Raw genomic sequence first — 21,571 nt, 5'->3', positions numbered from 1 at the left:
GAATTTTAGAATTTATATTTAAACAATTGTTTAATATCCTAATAACTTCTTTTGAAACTCTGATATTTCATTATGACCACCAGGGTCAAAGGTTTGGGATTGATTTTTAGATTTACATATACAAAATGAGGTATATTAGGGATAGGACCCACGTATAACATGAAATTCATTTATATTTCATATATACTTTATATACATAGCTCGAAGGTATTGTGACAGATAGGAGGAGCCAGCATCTTAGTCTACCAAGGGTGCTTTTTTAAAGATGAAGAAATTAAGTTATAAGTAACATGGAAACTTTATTATTCTCCTCTGTTAAGCAAAATAAATTTATCTTCAGACATGAAAAGACCATAAGAAAAAGCATAAGTGATTGTCATCCCACAGACCTGCCTATTAAAATCCAATACGACGATAGGGAATTATTTGAAAAATAAAAGCTGCTCATCCTTAAGTCCTAAAAAGATGATATGGTCCCTGCTAAGTCAGAGTGTTGAATGGGATTTGACCAGAGCAAAAAGAACATTCACCAGAGAGCATGCTCAAGGAACAAGACGGCCAACTTAAGGGTGGAACTAGAAGCATCGATTGTGTGTGGCTGGCTCAGCTGCTGCTATCTTTGCTATTAGAATGAGGGGTGGGCAGAATGAATCACCCTACCGATGGAAGGAGGCTACAGGTATCGACCAGAATTCTCTACTGTGGTTGGAGGGGGGGACATTTGAGATATATAAGGTACAAACCGCTGCTGCATATAGCATGGGAACCCTTCATTATAAACTCCAAGGTGAAAGTAAAGGGGACTCTGGGTAGCATCATGACCATGTGAATGTCTGAACAGAAACAATCCTGGAAATGAAAGAGAAGGGGAAAGAAAAGCAGGATATTGTTAATTGCCCTCGACTAATGTCTTCAAGACCAGGGGAATTAATATAGCAAGATGAGCAAAACTAAAGAGTAGCAGCTCCCCGAGAGTTAGAAGCATGGGCAAATTAACCATGGGCTCTGGGGTAAATAGCCATCACACCTGAGAACCAAAAAAGCACCCTTGGTAGCCTGGCTCCTCCTAACTGTCATTAATGAAACTGCCCTGCAATTGACAGCAAGAGATACAAGGCCTAATGTTCTCTTCACCTTTTCTCAGGACCAAGTTTTTTGGTTATTAATGATCATTTAGGAAACATGGTATCTATAAGAATTCTGAGCACAGGAATATTCATGTTGTTGGAATGGATGTTATCATTTTACCTTATTTAAGAAATATCTTCTTTCATTTCAAAATGAAGATGGCTCTCTCACATGACCCTTTAGCTTTATGAATCAGTGCAAATCTCTAGGCTTCAGCCATAGAAGCACTGGTTTCTCAGTTCACTATCCCTGACTGGTGTCTTAATGATGAAGATACACTTGTGGAACAACTAAACTAATTAATAAGTTTCAAACACCAGAGCAGCAGAAAATCAGAAAAATATTACAGACTAGCATGTAGTTTTGGAAAAGGAGATGACCCAAACATTGGAGGTAATAGTATCTCAATAATAATAATCTTTTATATGCATAGCAAAGTGTTCAAGTGTATTTTGATGAAATTGTAATAAACACCATGGAAAAGTACTGTTTATAGGTAAGTAGTCAGGCTTAGAAAATTTTAGCCACTTGTCTAAGGAATCATGACCCAAATATTGTGAAAATAAGAATTAAATGCAGATGTTTAGCTTCAGGTCCAGAGCTCTGTCCCATATGACACCTGCGTCTTCCAAGCTTTAAGTGGCATCAAGAGTGTTCTCATTGTTCACACATTAATTCATCACCTACTCACTGAAAACCTATGTGCTAATCATTATGTCAGGCACTGCAAATGCTGTGATTGACAGGATGTAGTATCTGTCTTCAAAACAAGCCTACAATCTGGCAAAGGACAGAGGCAAATCCAAACTGGTCATGATGAAAGAGTGAGGTATAAGTTACAGAGAAGGAATAGAGCAGGTTGCAGGAGTATGTGTGTAAAGCATCTTACCAATCATGAGTTATCAATCAAGTTACCGATCAAGCATCCTATAGGAATTGATGTTTATACTGAGTTCCCAAGGGTGAGTAGGAGTTGAAGAGTGTTCCAAGCCAAAACTGAAGCATATGAAGTCACTCCTAAAAGGGAGGTGATTCTAAGACAGGCCCAGGACAGGGAAAGACCCAAAGGTTTATATATGCCACTTAGGTTTATCTATTCCTGCTATTTGACAAATTAGAGACATCATCCATCCATCCATTCATTCATTAATCTATCAATGCATCATCCATCTATCCATCCATCCATTCTTCTATCTCCTTGCCTTCCTCCTTTTCTTCCTTTCTTCTTTTTTCATCCATACTTTTCTCCATCAGCCTCCATATATCCATCCATCATCCATCCATCCACCCTTCCTTCCATCCATCCATTTTTTCACAGTACGTGCTAGATAATTATTGAAAGAATTAATTTTTAAAATGTTTTATGTGTCTGGCACTGTGCCAAGCAATGTGGAGGACATAAAGATACAAAAGGCATTATCTTAGTTGGCAAGATGCTTAAAAGCTAACTGAAGAGATTTACACATGCACATATTGCTACAATGGAAGCCGGATGGAATGGGGGCCCCAAGAGATGTCCTCAGGTCTTATGGGTTGTGGAGACATTATTTGAAGAAAACCTAAGTTTCAATGATAAAATTAACAGGCTGACATCAGACTAAATATTCTCTTTCTTTTTTTCTGTTTGCTTATTTGTTTTATCTTATTTATTTGTTTGTTTTCCTGAAATTTGCTCTTTGACAGATTCTGTGGCAACAGCATCCGGGCCATTACTAGTTGAAGTTGCCAAAACTCCTGGTGCCAGCCTTGGGGTTGCCCTAACTACCTCGATGTGCTGTAACAAACAGGTCATTGTCATAGACAAAATCAAATCTGCAAGCATTGCAGACAGGTGAGTGTCACAAAAAGCGCCTACCTTTCAAAATTGCATATGTATTTTAAAAAATTATGCATATATATACACATACTACACATGCACACTTACATAACACACATACACATATTAAGTAAAAAAAAAAAAAAAAAAGCTCTTTTGCCAGTTCATGCAAGTTTAAGGTAAGAAAACAAGTCAATATGTGGGACTTAAAAATTTACCTACACTATTGATCACCCTGGAATGTAATGTGATTTTATTCAGATGGTTGGAGTACTCTTTTATCAATTAAAAAAAAAAAAGTCAAGCAAACAAGCAAGTTGTCTTAATGTGGAGCAGCTGACCTGCTCTTCATTAAGTCCAGTAGAGAGAAGTCAAATGTTTTCCTGAGTTGTTATCAGTTCAATCCTGCTACCATAAAATTGTATTCCTTTTGTACTTACATAAATAGTATTTTAAAAAGAATATCATCTTTAAAGACAAGTCTGAGGGGCTGGGGCTGGGGCTCAGTGGTATAGCACTTGCTTAGCATGTGTGAGGCGCTAGGTTGGATCCTCAGCACCACATAAAAAATAAATGAAGAAAATGTGTCCAACTACAACTAAAAAAAATATTTTAAAAAGACAAGTCTGAGATTACCATAGTAAATTAATCTTGGGTTTCACAACTTTCCAAAGTCTCTTAAAACATCATTCATTCCAGTGTCATAATAAAAATCGTACTTATTTTCCTAATTAACATTTTAGACTTTTGTAAGGTAAAAAGAGAAGGGGAAAAAAGATTGTCTTCCCACTTAATGAATTATTTTACAGCTCCTGAAAAGAAAGTCCTCATCTCTTGTAGTAGAAGTACTTCAAGTAAATCAACATGGAATAATATGTTAGGTGGAAGGGATGGCTTGAACTCTGGAGAAGTACACTACTCACGCCAGTCTCCCCTGTTTCCAGCCCTCTTCTCCTTGTGGCTTGGCCCTGTCTGGAAGTCCTCCAGTTCCACAGGGACCCGCAGCCACCCCCACTGGTGGTCAGTCTACAGCTCCACTGTAGTCTTACCCTAACGTGCAGTTCTTTAACAGTGGCAGCCATTGATCCAGGGGTGTTCTCCAGTCCAATGGTGTAGAATGCTTTAATCGTCTCCCTCTGTTTTTTCCCATTCCGCAGGGGGTAACCAGTTTAAGGAGCTGTCCACTTGACTGGTACGTCGGGATGCTGACTGCTGTGTTTGCTTTTCTCCACTCATCCAGTAGCCAGCCCCTTGAATTCAGCAAGATGTAGCAGCTAGCCCCACCCCCAGCTTTCCCCCTTGACTCACCACGCAGGCCTGGTTTTATTACTCACTTGATTCCTGAATAATTTCCATTGCCATCAAGAGCTTTTGTACTAATAAATGTTTAACTCCAGAATAACAAAATAAAGCAGAATAATAAAGACCTGGTGCTCTGAGAGCTTATATAAAGGAATTCTGAGGAAGTAGTAACCGAATCTCCTCAAGTTATTCTCTTTCACATATTAAAAAGACCCTATTCCAATTCTAGGAGTCATGTCTCCAGATTCTTAATAGTAGCCAACTCAGATTTATAGATAGAAAACCGTAGGAGGAAGAAACACAGAAAAAGTCAAGGGGAAAATTCTCCCTGTGCTACACTGTCCTCTTGCTCACTTCACAACAGCCAGCATCGCCCATCCCCAAATAATATTTTTTGAAGAAGGGCAAGAGAAAAAAATGTTCCTTTGCATTTTTCTGCATTCTCTACAAGACTTTACATTCTGATTCACATCCAAGGTGCTCATAATTTCACAGATGGTGTTTCCTATAACACTCAAACTTTTCCTTTTTTTTTTTTTTTTTTTTTTTTTTTAAGTAAATGAAAACTGTGTGAAACTCTAACTATGAAGGACATGAAAGTCGTATTCCAAAGAGGAAGACACTTCATGGTACCCAGTGTTTCTCCTTCCCGTAGATGTGGTGCGCTGCACGTGGGGGATCACATCCTGTCCATCGATGGCACTAGCATGGAGTACTGCACGCTGGCGGAGGCGACTCAGTTCCTGGCAAACACCACTGACCAGGTCAAGTTGGAGATCCTTCCCCATCATCAGACCCGCCTGGCCCTGAAGGGACCTGACCATGGTGAGAGGATCCATCTCTTTATCTTGGTCTTACCCTTGTCACTTCCTCCAGAGAGTTAGAAAGCCAAAAGACACTGAATTCAATTCTGCCTTTATCGCTTCTTTTCAAAACAATAGGTTATCTTTGTGTACCCTGTTTCCTCTTCCAAATCTCTTTTTTCAAACCACTCGTAATTTGCTGGAAATCCCAAAGTTGCAGAAAGAATCATTGTTGAAATAGAATTTTCAGGGCTAGTACTATTTGATATATTTTTTTAAATGTCTTTGATACAAATTGAGTGTGGTAAGAAGGGGGAATAATTTGACTTCCCTATAGAAGTATTCATATTGAATTTCCAGTCTATATAAAAGTTAATAAAGGCAAATAGTAAAATTCGCTTTTTAAAATAAAATATATACTGATAGATAACTCCTCAAGTATTTGGTAGGGAGGCCCAGTGGTAGGAATGGCTGAGCTCCTATATATTTTATCTATTTTCTACAGTGGTGTTTTTCTTAGAAGAGAGAACAACCTTTCTGATCAAACATCTGACACAGGACAATCAATATTTGACTCCATTTATTCAATAAAAAGTATCAGCTGAGGGGATCTGCATTTCAGTCTGGAAGTTCACAGTTATGTCTTCAGAGTATTTATATATCCTCTACCTGTGCACCTTCAAACAAAACCTGGTGTAAGAGGCTGGGCGCAGGGTCTCATGCCTATAATCCCAGCAGCTCAGAAAGTGAGGCAGAAGGATCGAGAGTTCAAAGCCAGCCTCAGCAAAAGCAAGGCGCTAAGCAACTCAGTGAGACCCTGTCTCTAAATCTACAACTAAATAAATAAATAAATAAATATTTTTTTAAAAAAAAAATACAAAATAGGGCTGAGGATGTAGTTCAGTGATTGAATGCCTCTGAATTCAATCCTCAGTAATAAAACAAAACAAAACAAAACCTGGTATAAGTAAAAGGACTTGAGCCACAAATCAAATGATGTCAGGCTTTCCAGTAAGGTCTTTGTCCCAACTCCTGCCTGTCCCTTAAGCCAGTGCTCTCTTTATTTATTTCTTGAAGCCAGGAGCCTCACTTGCATTGGCCTAAAAGAGGGGAGAATACATTTCTGTCTATTTAAAGAAAGCACATTTTCTTGAGAATTGAAATTTTGCTTATGCAGAGGTCATTTGTATTATGTTTCTCACCTTCTAAAATGTGCTGCTCTTCTCTGCAGTGAAAAAAGAAGGAAACAAAAAAAGAACTAGATAATTTTCATACTGAATGAGTCAGCTGGATGCAACCTTTTTAATTAAATGGAGCTTAGACAGCCCTGGAGCTAATGAAAATCTCTAGTACACATTACCCTTATCAGATTTTAATTTTACACATCGGAGTAGAGAAATGATGCAGCATAGGCAGGTTAAGAAAAGAAAATCAGCATCATTTGAATAGAGATGCTAAGGAACTATAGGAAGGTGAAGTTCATGGCATACATACCATTCCTACCAGGAGCCCCAATGAGCCTTTCCTGCAAACACGCCAAGAGGAGAGAACACTAAAATTGCCTAAGTTTCTTGAAAGTGAATCTTAAGTTGCATTGGATTTGGAGCATAGAGTGTAAGAGTGGGTGCTGGGTGGTGCATGTTAAGCGTGTTTTGCTTGCTCCATCCTGAAACCAGTGAATCAGAAATGCATAACAGACCCTCTTAAAATGCTGTTGTCTTTTCAATCTCATTTATTTTACTTTGATTTACCCTGTACACAAATCATAAATGGCTCAACTAGTTTCCAACTCTTGAAATATTAATTAGTTTTACCTCCTTGCCAAGACAATTTAAAAAGATGAATATAGATACTAAAATGTATAGACCAAGAACACATGTTTTATCTTCATTGTGGAAAACCTGATATTTATATTGGAGGGGCAGGAGGCTGACAGTTTATGTGACTCCAGCTTATACTTCCAATCCCATCATCAGCCTTTGCTAAAAGTTGTTCACCATCTTCCTAAACTAACATATTGGCATCTCCCCTACATTGTAAAATCAAAATCAGACTTGTATTTCCAAGAGGATATAAATACTAACTCCCAAACTTAATTAAATCATGGTCAAAAAAAGAAAAATAGTATAAGAAAAATTTTGTTGTGTTTGAAATTTTCAAACTTCTGTTTTTGTATTAGTCAAGTTTCACATAGTTTCATCCTTTTTCCATAAGACAGTTCTGGTTATTGTTTCAAGACCTCTGATGCCAAAACAGCATGTCTCCCATCCCACAGGTAGATTGAGATACATTTCTCAAATTTTGTTAGCAACAAAGCTTTCACCACAGTGTTTTCAGGGCAAGGTGGAAAAAGAGATTCGTGGTGCCTTTGCTAGTAGAGAACCACATTAAAGAAGTTGACAAAAGTGAGTTTTCAATGAAGTTAAAAAGTATTCCCACTGAGGGTCTTTGGGAAACATAATGACGACTAAAGAAAACTGAGACTTTGGAAAAGAAAATGTGGCCAGTGTCACTAAACTTGTTACATTCAATACAAAGAGAACATTCCATTTGTGAAATCCAGGGGCAACCAGAGAAGCTGTTACCCTTTTTCTCAAACATCCTGGTCTGGGCAAGGAGAACAAAGGACAGCACCTTCCATGTTATATACCTCTTAAGACTGCCCCAGTGATGCCACCATGACATGACATGAAAAGTATTTATATTAAACTTGTTGTTTGCTTATTTGCAATAAGGTATTCAGGACACACATAGGAAGATGCAGTAGAGTGTGGTGGCTGAGGGCAAAAACTCTAGAACAGACTTCCAGAGCTTTAATGCTGGCTCTACCACGTGGCACTTTAAGCAAGCTTCCCAACTTTCTTCAGTTCAGGTTTTCATCTGTAAAGTAGGGGTTATAATACCTGTCTTATGGGAATAAGGTGGACATTATCTGAGATGATCCAAGAAAATTTGCTCAGCATAGTGCCTGGAATATAGTAAGAACTCAGTGGAAGCAGTCTGCCTTTTTTGCAAAATTAAATAAGAGAATATGTCTGAATGTGCTTTGCAAAATGAAAAGAGCATGCCAAAAAAATGTAACCTCCAATTATTAAATTCCTGAAATATTTACATAATACATGAGAATTAAGTGCACTGCTATAAAGCACAGTAGATTAGGAGTGTACATTCAGAAAAGACGACTCTCTCTCCTCTGCCCTAAGTTATTTGGTGAAGATTTTTTGTACTCATTATCCATGGCATGCAATTTTGTGTATCATCATATATCATTTTGTCTCTGAATTATTTCATTGTATATGAAGATTCAGCCCCTTATAATAGTTCAAAGTCCAGGTAAGGTTTACAACAGATATTTAACCAGCCTGTAACAATTGGCACAGTGCTAGGCACACAACAGGTAGTCAATAATACCTTTCTTAATGATTTATTAATTGGGCTTGACAGTCCTTATGAATGCTGAGGAATGTTCAAAGCAATCAATTAAGAAATGGGTCAAAAGATGGGTGTGGAATTCTGAAGCCCATTCACTGTGCCCTAACTTTATTTTAAACCCAGATAATATTTTGTGTAGAGTACAGTAGGGTGGCTGTGGTTGTAGATTAGCCAGACCCAGCAATAACTGCTTCTTGCTAAAAAGTTATCTTTTATACACCAAAGTGAATGAGGACGGTGAAAGATCCACTAGGGACGTCCCTGAGACACTTTTTTATCCAAGAGAAAATGCAGCTGCTGTGTGGATATGGACACTCTGACTGCTGTCCCTGCTCCCCTGTGCATTCATTTACTGATTTATTCCCACATCAATCAGTATGTACCAGGCACTAGTCCAGTTGCTTAAATATATCTAGTGAGTAAGGCAGGCCAAGTAGATCCCTCTTCTTGTAGAATTTAAATTCTTGTAGAAAGAGACCAACATTAAAAACTGTATTATATAAATAACGCCATTTCAGACAGTAGTAAGTGCTTTGAAAAATATAAAATAATACTGGGATACCATTTGAGAGGCCGCTAGTTCATCCAGGGAGGTCAGCAGTCACTTCTCTGAGAAGGTGGCATCTGAGCTGAGACCTGAATGATGAGAAGGAGCCTGATGCACAAATAACTGGGGGAAGAAGAGCAAGGTAAAGGCCTGGAGGCAGGTAGGAAGCCTGGCTTGTGCTAATAACAAGAGTTGAGACCAGTGAGGCTGAGAATATGAATGGAGAAAGTGGTGATGCAGATGAAGCCAAAGAAAAGGAGGGCCTGCGTTGGATGGTGGGTATAATGATAAGCCCTCTGAACAAGAGTGACACGATCCAACCTAGATACTTAAAAGCTCCACCTGGCTGTGTTGTGGATACTGAAAAGCAGGTGTGCAGGAGAGAATCAGGGAACCCAAGTCTGGAGGTATTGCCGAGCTCTGGGTGAAGGAGGTGGTGGCTTGACCCAGGATAGTGGAGAGGGAGAGGAAACCCAACAGCAATGGGGTGGAAGGAAAGGGCGGGATGATTTAGGACTGCACAGTTGGCTTTGAAAGTGTTCTGCAGATTTCTGACAAGCCCTCTGAGACTTCAGTGTTCAGTGAGTGAAATTTGTTGAGTGACTCACATCTATTTCCTTTGAAAAGTCCATTATTGTATAAGTGGAGAGAACGGTAGGAGAATCAGTGTAACAACTCCCAATTCATTTGTTTTTATCCACGTCAGCACCACACTGAGCTCCTTGTGTGCTTAACCCTCACAGCAGTCCTGGGGAACAGACGCTCTCATGACCTCCAGTTGGATATGAGGAAACTGAAGCTGAGTGGCTGAGTAGCTAGCCAAGGTCATACAGAGAAGAAGGGCAAAAAGCATCCCAAAACCAGATCATCCTCATTGCACAATGACTGTCCATGCTAGGGCTTGTGTTCCATGTTCTGTCTCACTCCAGAAAGCACAAGAAGCACCAAGGAAGCTGGTTTCATGGACAGTATAACTTCTTTATTTTTATTTTTTTTTTTGAGAGAGAGAGAGAGAGAATTTTTTTAATATTTATTTTTTAGTTTTTGGCGGACACAACATCTTTGTTTGTATGTGGTGCTGAGGATCGAACCCGGGCCGCACGCATGCCAGGCGAGTGCGCTACTGCTTGAGCCACATCCCCAGCCCAACTTAAGTTCTTATCTACATAAATATATACATTCAGCCCCTCTATATGAATAACTACTGTTAAACAATTCAAGAGTTGAGACCAGTGTAAGACACCTAACACTAGAATCCTGAAAAACTGAAAGAAACAAAACCTCATTGTTATTTTAACTTTTTCAGATCGTTCAGTGACAAACTTCCTGTCAATAGCAAACGTAGGGCTGGGGATGTGGCTCAAGTGGTAGCGCGCTCGCCTGGCATTCATGCGGCCCGGGTTCGATTCTCAGCACCACGTACAAACAAAGATGTTGTGTCCGCCGATAACTAAAAAATAAATATTAAAAAAAAAAATAGCAAACGTAATTACTCATATATCAGAATGCTGGGTAGAAAATCACATCAAAACTAGGATAGAAGCATGATAAGCACTCTTTAATAAATAAAAGGGGCACCAAGACTTTGAAATAAACCTCATATTTTATGAAATAGTTAGAATATGTGGAGTATTTCAAGAATTAACTATTTCTAGTGGAAAAACACTTTTTCCAGAAAAAAAAATTATAAAATATATTGAGACTTTTATCTTCTCCTTTTCAGACAGGATACAGATAAGATTCTGATACTGACAGATGATTAGAGTGGTTTATTATTGAGGAAAATCAAGTTCAAGTGATGGATCATGGCGTAATTAAAATGTCAGAGCAGTAAATTGTGATGTGTGACTAGTAACCCACACGAATCATGAGACAATGTGATTTATTGTTCCTTCTCTTCTTTTTCTCTAAACAAGTGCTACTAAATGGCCAATATTTGCAAATCTTTAATTACTAATCTTATACCATAGATCTTTTTGGAGCTGACTTTTAAGTTTAAAAAAAAATGTTTTTAATCTCTACTGCAAAACATAGGGAGAGATTAGAAATTGATTCAATGGCCATCCTAAAAGGAGAAAAAAAAGGGTCGGGCCCAGACATGCATTATTCTTGGGAAGATGAAAAGTTTCCATTGCTGATGTTAATCATCTCTTTCGCTGACCACTAAGAAAAGGCAAAAGCCAAGTGAATTTTTTTTTCTTTGCAATCAGCTTTCATTTTGTTACACTTTTTCTTTTTTATTTGTGCAATTCAGTTACTTTTTCCTCTTTTTTTTTTTTTTTTGGTTCTTTGTTTGTTTGTTTGTTTGTTTTTCTTATTTCTCATCATCACTTCATATGGGCAGTGAAAATTCAGAGGAGCGACAGGCAACTTCCCTGGGATTCCTGGGCCAGCAACCACTGCAGCCTTCACACCAACCACCACTATAATACGCACCACCCTGACCATTGCAGAGTGCCAGCCCTGACATTCCCGAAAGCGCCTCCTCCAAACAGCCCTCGTAATGTTCCAGGCTTTCTCCTCTTGGTCTTTCATTTAAATTATATTCTTCTCGCTCCTTCCACCTCTAATTCATTCCATCTTCTGCTTTGTGGGTGTTTCGTGCTATTTTTTTTTTTTTTCGTAGTAATGATGTGTTATTTGCAATATCTCCTTAGTCTTTTCCATCAGAAAGCATTTGTCGTTAAGAAAGGAAGTTAATGTTCAGAATTCTTGATACATGATTCAGGAAATAACAGTTTAGAATATTATATGGAGTACGGTGTTCTCAGTTCTTTGTGTGTGTGAAATCACTTATGCAATCCGTGTCAGAAGATATCTATGAAAATTAGATCATGTATCAGATGCCTTGGGTTGTTGTTTGTGGAGAACATTGTTTAAATGTCTGTTTTTTTGTTGTTTAAAGCAAATCTCATAGAGTCTCTGTTTTCCTGTGTGCTTCTGAGGCTCCTGCTACTCCTTAGCACTTCTAAGCTCTTGTAACTCTTGAGATTCTAAAGTGCTGTCTCCTGGCTCCTGAAGCCTTGTCTCTGTCTGGTTGGAGAGCTACTAGCCGCTGCTGTTCATCATGTGTGTCTTTCTGAATTAAAGCTGGCTGGCAGAGGTGGCAGCTCAAAGGCCATTTGCGAGTGCTCTGTGCCAAGTCTTCACTCTCTTACAGCAGCTGTGGTGTCTTCATCCTTCTCTCCTACCTCCATGAGTGCGTACAGCCTGAGTTCCCTGAATATGGGGACTTTACCTCGAAGCCTCTACTCTACTAGCCCACGTGGAACCATGATGAGGAGGAGACTGAAAAAGAAAGACTTCAAAAGCTCACGTAAGTGAAATGTTAGCCAACGTTAATCATTTGACCTGTGGAAAACAAGCAGGCACTGGAGTTTTCAATTCGTTGAGACCTGTGGGAAGAGCATTTGAATGCCTAAGTGATCAAGGAGATGCTAAGAAGCTAGAGCTCTGGGCCAAGGATAATGACATGGTGCCCATACTCTGCATGATAATTATTGGATGGGTATAATTTCGGATAGCCACTAGTTCATACTGTCTTTCCTACAACTTTTTATTGGACATTTTTTTCTTCCTCTTTTGATGTCATAAAGTAGTCAAAGGTGTGACTTTTAAGACTCCTTCTTTTATTCTGGATAGCTTTGGATGAAACCTTTGTTCTTGGTTTCTTATTCCCTCTAAAGCTGAGTTGTAAAACTCTGCCCCCCTTTTGATAAATGTAATAATCTCATACATTTTTGATGCTATTTCATGTAACAAATTAAATTTAACAAGTTATTTAACAAATAATATAACAAGTTAAATTTCATACTAAATTATATTTCATGACCTGACTTAGCCCCCACCAAAATCAGTGATAAGTTTGAACATGCTTTTTCGTATTATATCTCATTCCCCAAATTCCCCTTACTTTTCTCACTAACTTACCCCAGTGAGATTCACTTCTCTCACATGAATTTCTTATTACCCTTTGCAGCATTAAGAAGGTAGGAAGGATGCTCATATTTACAGCAAACATCCTAAAGTCTAGGAATTTTAACTATCATTCTTGGAAACTCTAGCTTCTGGGACAGCCAAATAAAATATAGACTAAGCAAGACTGGAAAGGTGTAGTTAGCTACTTGGTTTGAGATAGTTGGCTCTCTGTACAAAGGGAGAAAAAGGATGATAGAATGTTTTAACAGGGGAGAAACACAAATCACTCCTTAATTTTTCTTTTCTGTAGAGGAAGATCATATTCTATCATCATAATCACAAAACTTTGAGTGAAAGAGATCACTATCATCTCCAACCAGGTCTAATCATAGTTTAGAGACGTGTATTTCTTGCTCCTTTTGTCTTTTTGGTGGTTGTGATTGTGATTCCTATAAATAAACCTAAAGAAGATGGGGTTTCTTCCTGTGCTGACCATAGAAATAAAAATAAGGAACAGCCTCAAGTTATTTAAATGAAACCAAACCTGGTCCTTCCAGCCTAGTACTGACCAGAATGCTCTTGTAAGAAGAACTGGTTTGCTAGAGATTCATCATCTCCAGAGAACCTCTCACCAGTCCCATCAGTGCCCCAACATTGAGGGTCACCAGTCATCCCCCACACTGGAAAGTGGTTTCTTCATGTCAAAGGAATCCCAATGCTTCCTTACAAAGAAAACCATAGAAAAAGAGGGTCACTACCATGAAGGATGCATAATTTTTATTTGCCTGTCCTTTCAAGTATAAGGAGATCTGTCATCTTCAATATGTGAAAATGACAATAAATTTGAAATTAGTAAAATGGAAGATTGAGTTTAGTCAAAGAAAGAGCAAGAAGCATCAAGAGTTTTATTCATTTCTTAGCTAAAACTAGAGTAAATTATTTACTTTTAGAAGAAACTAGTTGAAGGCAATGAAGTAAAGTGATCATGAGCCTGGACTCTAGAAGTAGGAAGTCTCATTCCAGCATCATACACTCTAGCTAGGGGACCCTGAGCACGTTTGCTTAGCTCTTTATGCCTCAGTGAGAATTAGAGATAAATGTAGTGATCACTTCTTTGGGTGATTTTGAAGAAAAAAAATATATATATGCGCTAAACAATATCTGGTGAATAGTAAGCACTACTTAGTTGTTAGTTATGCTGCATAGTTGAATTAGTGTTATATACCTGAACCTGAATTGTCCAATGTGAAAATCTGTTGCCATTGCTTTCAAATTTAGGCATTTTCTACAATGGTACACTTTGACATAATGCATAGATCTTGAGTCTTTCATTTAATGCCTTCAGATTTGAAGCAGATATTTGTATATAAATTTATATAAATATATAATGGCTTCATGTACAGTACTCATCACTAACAGCCCTCAATAGGGAAGAGCAATTAAAATGAATTCATTAATGTTTGTACTTCTGTTTCAAAGGCTAACCATTTGTTTGTGTTAGGCAAGATTTGCTGTGTTGATTAAGGCCATTAGTAATACAAATGAATGATAATGTGTTTGGCTAGCTCAGGTTGATATTGACACATCTTGCATTTTTTAGTAGGAAACAAAGTCGAGAACACACTGTCACTGAGACCTATAACCAACTCATAAATCAACATGTTGTTCTCCAACATAGTAGGAATATAAACAGAAACCTGGTTCAGAAAATTTCTAGTTCATGTTTTCTGTAGACATTAGCCACAAGAGCACCACTGATCACATGTGCATAACAGGAGGTTTATAAGTATATCTCAGGAGACCATACATTTTATATTTTAATCAGACGACAAAGCCCCAAATACTACAAACTTTTATTCCTACTTCAAAAAGACTTGAGAAAATTATGATAGTATTCCAAGTTCCAGAAAAAAATTTTGAGAATTTTTTTCTTTTTAATTGCCTAAGCTTGGTATGGTCACATTAGACGTAAAGATCCTCCCAAGTAACTGGGGATAAAATTTTTATTGCCACTTCCACTGTACCTTGGTTTATTTCCCCCACATTATTTATGTCTTTATTCTGTGCCACTGTTCGCTGCCGCTTTTTGGTACTTATGTTTCTATAGCAACCAGGCCATTTGTATGGATGGTGAATCATGGCAAAAGTCACAAATACAAGAAAAAGTCTCTCCGCTTTATTGATGATGAGTTGAGGCCAGAGCTTGCAAAACAGAAAAACAAGAATTATCACATGTGTTTCCAGTACAAAGTAAGGACATGACTAGGAAAGAATGAAATATTCTCACATAAATATTAAAACTTTCTGTACCATTGACCAAAGGGGAAAACACAGAAAGTCTGTAACAACATGTGACAAGGATTAAAACAGCAAGGTGCCATGTTTGTTTCACATAGAGACTGGTGTGCACACTGCACTCTAGGCTTTGAGGAGAGTCACAAAGCCCTGGGAAGGTCTCAGAGCATGTCATAGAGGAAACTCTCATCCCTCTTCTGGAATCTTCCTGGCCTTTCTCCCACTACCTGTGTTCCCTCAGAGGCCAAGCCTCCTCCAAAAGAGTTTTCCACATGTCATGGCTGCATGAGGAGCAGTGGATCCGGCTCATTCCTTCCTGTCCCTGTATTCTCAGCTAGGACAGAGACTCCACCTGTTCCCAGGCTTCCGGAATTGCAGCAGACAAAAGTTAGAACACATTCCCAGAATGTTCTTTGCTTCTTTGCTTATCAGCACTTATTGCTAGAGAGGGTAGCCTTGAAAAAGTCTGAAAAGAAGAAAATGAGAAAACCTAGCAACTTTCATGGTCTCTTTCACCAACCCTTGAAAAAACAATGGACGACAAGAGCAGCTAATGGTAAGCTTTTCTAAGTGACCACGCAGGGAGCTGTGGGCCACCTCTCCGGCTCTTCTGAACTGGATCATATGAGTCACAGTGTGCTGGGTCCACAGCAGGTCGCCACTTCTGTGGAACCCTAGTGAGACAGAAGTCTCAAAAAACATGATCAAATTGCATAGATATGTTCTATTAATAAACCCTTTCAGGCCCCATGTTCTCTATACTTTTAAAATTCTTCTCATATCTGATAATAAACCAAACAGCCTCGTAAATTAAATAAGCCTTTCTAAAATTTTTTTAAAAATCTTTGGCTGTCTTTTGTTCCCTCTGACCTTCCTTATTCTGGGAAAGAAAAAAAAAAAAAAAAAAAGCTATTCCTACAAAAACAGAGCTGTGAACGGAACCATCCCTGTAAGAATGAGAACAGGACAGAGCAGACTGAGTCCTGAACACAACGTGGATGAACACTAGTGAGCTGATTTCAAATGTAGGGTGTCAGCAACTTAATCATTTCCATCTTCACCTTAGTAGAAGCCCTGAGCCAGGGCCAATAGCTCGTAGCCTTTGCAGATCAAATACCTTGCAGGAGGATCCACTACTGCAGCAAAAAATTTATCACACAAATCTTAAACTACAGGGTTATAATTCACAAATCACCTATATTTTCTTTCGTGGCTGACCGCATTAATGAAGCAAGCTAATCAAGCTCATCTTTTTTCTCCTCCAAGTAATATTGGTTATTTTTTTCTTTTGGTCGCTCATTTTTAAATCTATAATTTATCTTTTTCATATCTGGTAATAGTTTCTAAGACTTTAATCTGTGTAAGTAATCAATATACTTTCAAATGAAATTTTACCATTTCAAAGAACAGATTCCAATACATCAGAGGATTTTTTTAGAGTTAATTGTAAAATCCTAAATTACTTAATATAATCCTATATTTATGATATAAATTGCAACCTTATATAATCACATAATCAATGTAGAGTACATGAATTTCTGTTAAATTCTAAATTAAGTTGCCTAATAATTTCTAACACCTCAGCTTGTCTCCAGATAGAGCTTATAGATTTAATGATACCCGCATTGAATTCATGCTTCTTTGTCAAAAACCTCGAGAGAATGAAATTCCCTCAATTCTCTTCTCTGTTCCAAAAATACAGCCAGTGTCCTCTGTCTTCAGTAGACCTAACCTAATCCTGGCTGTTACTAGGTAAGTCATCTGGCTCTTTCTGAAAGGAGATGGGAGATAACTGACTAAAACCCAGCTTTTAACTCCAGTTCAGTAGTCCCCAAAATATTTCAAACTGAAATATCCAATGGAAGAATATACAAATATGAACCCATGGAAAGATTAACAAGTGGGGATGGGGGGACATTGGTATTGAAATCCAAGAGGCTTACTAGAAGATAAATGAAAGTAACCCTCCAGGAAGGTGACGCCTGCCCTTATCATTCTGGGTGTAGAGCCAGAAGGAAATGCAGCTCTCCAAATCCTCACTGACAGGAAATGGTGTCTTCTCATGGTTTTCGATCACTGATAGCAAAAGGCAAGGACTGGAGAGCAATTGAAGCACACTTGACATAAATGAAGCCACACCAGAAAATGTACTTGAATCCATTCATAATAGTCCCTGAGTGGAACACTGGGATCATGAACCCCATAGTCTGTGCAAAGCCTGGGGTGGAGGCGCTCTCCCCCACCTACCAACTGCAGCCTTCTTCACCATAATAATCCACAGACAGAAGGATGAGGTACCTAGTAAAAAAAAAAAAAAAAAAAAAAAAGCCGGAGGTTTTGCCCCTCTTAGACAGATTCTACCTTCCCTCCCTTATCCTGTCATTCATGATCGGGAGGCTTTGGGTCCTCAGGAGTAGCTCCTAGCTCTTTATGTTAACTTAGCACACCTATGTGAAGCGTCAATACCAAAGAGGAAAATGTAGATGATATCACAAAACTTGACTCATTCCTCATTTATTCAGCATTTACTGAACATTTCAGCACCAAGATATCAAGATAAAAAGATCTATTCCCAACCACTCACCATCTCAGGGTCAAGTGGAGAGACAGGCAAATAAACAAAAACCTGATAAGTACCAAAATAGCAGTATGTACTAGAAATGTGTAAATGTAGAAAAGTAAGTAAGTACCTAAGTCTCCCTGGATTAAGCCAGGAAAAGGGACATTAAAAGCTGAGGGGAGTTGCTAAAGAGGCAGAGGGCACAGCATATACTAAGACACAAAGGTGTATCAAGAGGCTTAGAGCACGTGGCCCATGGAGGGATCGTGGAAGAACATAAGACCTGATGGCAGGAGAAAATGAACTTACGAAGAGTCTTGCGTGAACTGCTAGAATTAAAAAGTTTATTTTCTAGGAAATGGGAGCTGTTAAAATATTCTAAACTGGGGGATTACCTTTGCTTATTGGAAAGGCCTCTTGGGTAACAAGTTGAAAGCCTACAGCATGAGACAATGGACAGGGACACTGATAGGAGATCTACACAGTAACCTGTGCTATGATGAAGTCCTACTCTAGGGGAGCAGACCAGTCAGGGCCTCACTGTGAAGGAAAGATTCATCTCCAATATCTAGAGAGCATTCAGCAGGAGAGGACCTATAAATATGTACATTACGATAGTGGAAATAGAAAGTAATGAAAGCCTGAACTAAGGTATTGAAAGTTAAAAGGGGAAAGAGGGCTTATACATGTTATATTACAGGGGTCATCTTACGAGAAATTAGCAATTGATTGATGTGAGACGATGGGCAGTTGTGAGTCAAAGGCTGCTTTGAGATTTCAGCCTGGTTTGACATGATGGTGTTTTCATAGAAACAGGAGAGGAAATGAGAAAGAGAAGACAATTTACTCAATTTTGAAAATATGAGAAGCTAATGAAACATCTTTGCAAATGTATTAGCTATCAGGAAAAGAAATTTATCACTGAAACTTGAAACTAGAGAGATTTGAATCATCTTTGCAAACGTATTAGCTATCAAGAAAAGAAATTTATCACTGAAATTTGAAACTGGAGAGATATGAACAGGTGCATGCAGGGGTCCTGTCATAGGCAGGTTGGAAGTGATGGAAAGAATGAGAGAACATAGAACAGAACTATGGGTGAGTCCAAGCTTCTTGTACAGAAGGAGGCAGAGTAACCAGCAGAGGCTGAAGACACAGGAGACTGAGAACAAAGCTTCATCAAAACTAAAGAGTGATTTCAGAAGGGATGGTCATGAAGCCAGTCACTCTGGAGTAGTTAGAGCAGATGAGGCCATTGTTTTGGATGGTCAGAGAATCATTGGAGAAAGTATTTTTGGCAAAAGGTGAAAGAAGCCAAATTCTAAGCAACTTCAGAATCAGAATCAGTACAGATCAATAGATTGGCTAGAGCTAGGGGAGTGATTGGGAAAGTTTAGAAAAGCAGCAAGGGAGGTTTTTATGACTCAGAAGCACAAAAGACAACTTTTAGGATGCTTCCATTTGAAGAGAGAAAAATCTGTTGCTAGAAATGTTGTCTGAAAAACCAGTAGGCCAGGAGACACGTGAGAGGGGATTGAGACCAGGAGTCAGAAAGAGGAGAAAGTGAGAGTGAAGAAACTGGGAAGTATGGCTCAGGAGGGATGTGTGATCAACAAGGGGGATTCAGATATGGAGATCTTGGAGATCTGTCCAGGTTGATGAAATGGAGAGCCGGGCTGGGCCCCCGCAGAGCAGCATTAGGGTGGAATTGCTAATAAGCAACACTGAGAGCAAAGGACCCAAAGCCAGCATGTTCAAAGGTCATCACCATGACAAGGACAAGGAAAAGTCAGGGACAAGAGCAAGTTGACTAAGAAAAAAGACCCCAAGTCAGAAAGTAGATGAGAGGGAATTTTGAAAAAGTAGAAAACTATAAACTTTCAGATGAGACAAAGCAGAAATAAGTACAGACTATGTAATTTTGTTTATTTTTACATCTTTGCAGGACTGGGGATTGAACCCACGGGCACTTTGAATCCCCAGCCTTTTGAATTTTTTATTTTGAGACAGGGTTTCATTAAATTGCTTAGACTGGGCTCCAACTTGCAATCCTTGTGCCTCAGCCTCCCAAGCCTCTGGGTTTACAAGTATATATCATTGCACCTGAGGACTGTGGGATTTTAAACAGGAGCCAGGAGTATTATAAAACTCTTTCTTTGTCCAGACAGGGGGAGTGAAGGAAAATGGGTTGTGGTTATAGTGGGTTTTGAGGTGTATCTGGTGTCATCAGGCTTTAATTACAGTACAGGGGCTATACAGACCTTTTTTGGAGAAAATAACATTTCAACATAGAACTATGCAGTCAGAGAACATGCTCGGAGAGCACAGGTGGCCAGCTCCAGTGGGCATGGTCCAGGGGAGCCAACCAGGAGAGGTTCAGGTCTTTTATGATCAAATCTGGGCTTGGGAATGAGAAAGAGCTGTCTAGCTGAAGGCTCAGATGAGTGTTAGAGAAATGAATTAAACAGGAGACAACAGGTAGGCTTGAGAACCAGAGGAAAACACTGAGGAAGTGAAATGTGGGAATAGGAGGAGTGCATAGTTTAAATGAGACTTCATTATGCCAACTCAGTGCTGGAATAAGGTTGAGGACCAGCACAGCTTCAGTGGCCAGATTTAGATTAATTATGTCTTCAAAGTTGAAGATCAGGTTGTTTGTAAAAAGTCATTAAAGCTCCAACACAGATGTCTAAAGTAGGAAAACATTAGACCAGTCCACCGAGTTCCCCTTTCTCTAGATAGGACCCAGACACACACAGAGATGGAATAGCCTTCCCCAAGGGCCCCCAGATGGTGCTCAATGATAGAGCCAGGACCACAACCCATATGCCCATATCCCAAGGCCATCCTATTCCTGCAGCCCCCATTTTAGTTCCCGGTTTGTGGGTATAAAAGAGGGAACTCCACTGGTGTTATAACTAAAATATGACAAATTAGGGGAGAATCATTTATCTTGTTTGGCTCTGGCCAACCTTCTTGCTAAAAATCCAAAATTTAAACTCTCACCATTGCCAATGAGCTTTTGTTCAGGGACATGACCTATCTGGGAAATGCTGGTATTCCTGGTACTTGCCTAAACCTAAAATCATTCTTTTTCATGTTTTTTTCCTCCAGTGTCTTTAGCCTCTAGCACAGTGGGATTGGCTGGACAGGTTGTTCACACAGAAACCACAGAAGTTGTGTTGACAGCAGATCCTGTCACAGGATTTGGAATCCAACTGCAGGGCAGTGTGTTTGCCACAGAGACTCTCTCTTCCCCACCTCTGATTTCCTATATTGAAGCTGACAGCCCAGCAGAGAGGTGAGATGTGTTTCTTTCACAGCATCTTTTTCCGCTGTGCATTTCTGGTGCTGGCTATCTTTCAATGGCTAATAAATTATGGAACAGGTCTCAGTGCAGGTAATGCAAGATGCAATGAATTCTGTTGTGATAATAAAATTTTATGTTCTTGATCGTATTTAAGAAGAATTATAAGCATGAATGCCTTAATCTAGCAGATTCTTGTCCATCAGGAGACCAGAGGCTATATTAATTAAAAAGGAGAAAAATCCATGAGAAAAAAAAAAAAAACTGAAATTCAAACCTCAGTAATTTCTCTACCATGCAGGAATGTATCAGTTCTGATCAGATTATAACAATACTATGAGCATGGAATATTAATTACTTCCCTGGAGTACTTCAGGATTCCCTTGCCCACAAATGTAGCAAAGAAATGCAAAAGTGAAAGATGTTGCAATTGACCTGATATGATTCCCACGGCATTGAATAA

General features: G+C 39.0%; 1 protein-coding gene across 5 annotated transcripts in view; it reads left to right on the top strand.

Annotated features, from left to right (window-relative positions):
* The window catches only part of Grip1 (glutamate receptor interacting protein 1), a 629,888-nt gene that overhangs the window by 535,380 nt on the left and 72,937 nt on the right, over window positions 1-21,571 (top strand). For 3 of the 5 annotated variants that reach the window (XM_076854834.1, XM_076854833.1, XM_076854832.1), the window contains 5 exons: window positions 2,812-2,959; window positions 4,902-5,071; window positions 11,373-11,528; window positions 12,189-12,344; window positions 20,916-21,102. In XM_076854834.1, coding sequence (XP_076710949.1) covers window positions 2,812-2,959; window positions 4,902-5,071; window positions 11,373-11,528; window positions 12,189-12,344; window positions 20,916-21,102 — 817 coding nt within the window. The remainder of the gene's footprint in view (window positions 1-2,811; window positions 2,960-4,901; window positions 5,072-11,372; window positions 11,529-12,188; window positions 12,345-20,915; window positions 21,103-21,571) is intronic. The other 2 variants (XM_076854836.1, XM_076854835.1) reach the window with 1 other exon arrangement.

This window comes from Callospermophilus lateralis, chromosome 4, assembly GCF_048772815.1.
Source record: "Callospermophilus lateralis isolate mCalLat2 chromosome 4, mCalLat2.hap1, whole genome shotgun sequence".
Taxonomy (NCBI): Eukaryota; Metazoa; Chordata; class Mammalia; order Rodentia; family Sciuridae; genus Callospermophilus; species Callospermophilus lateralis.
This window is presented reverse-complemented; position numbering and strand designations above follow the sequence as displayed.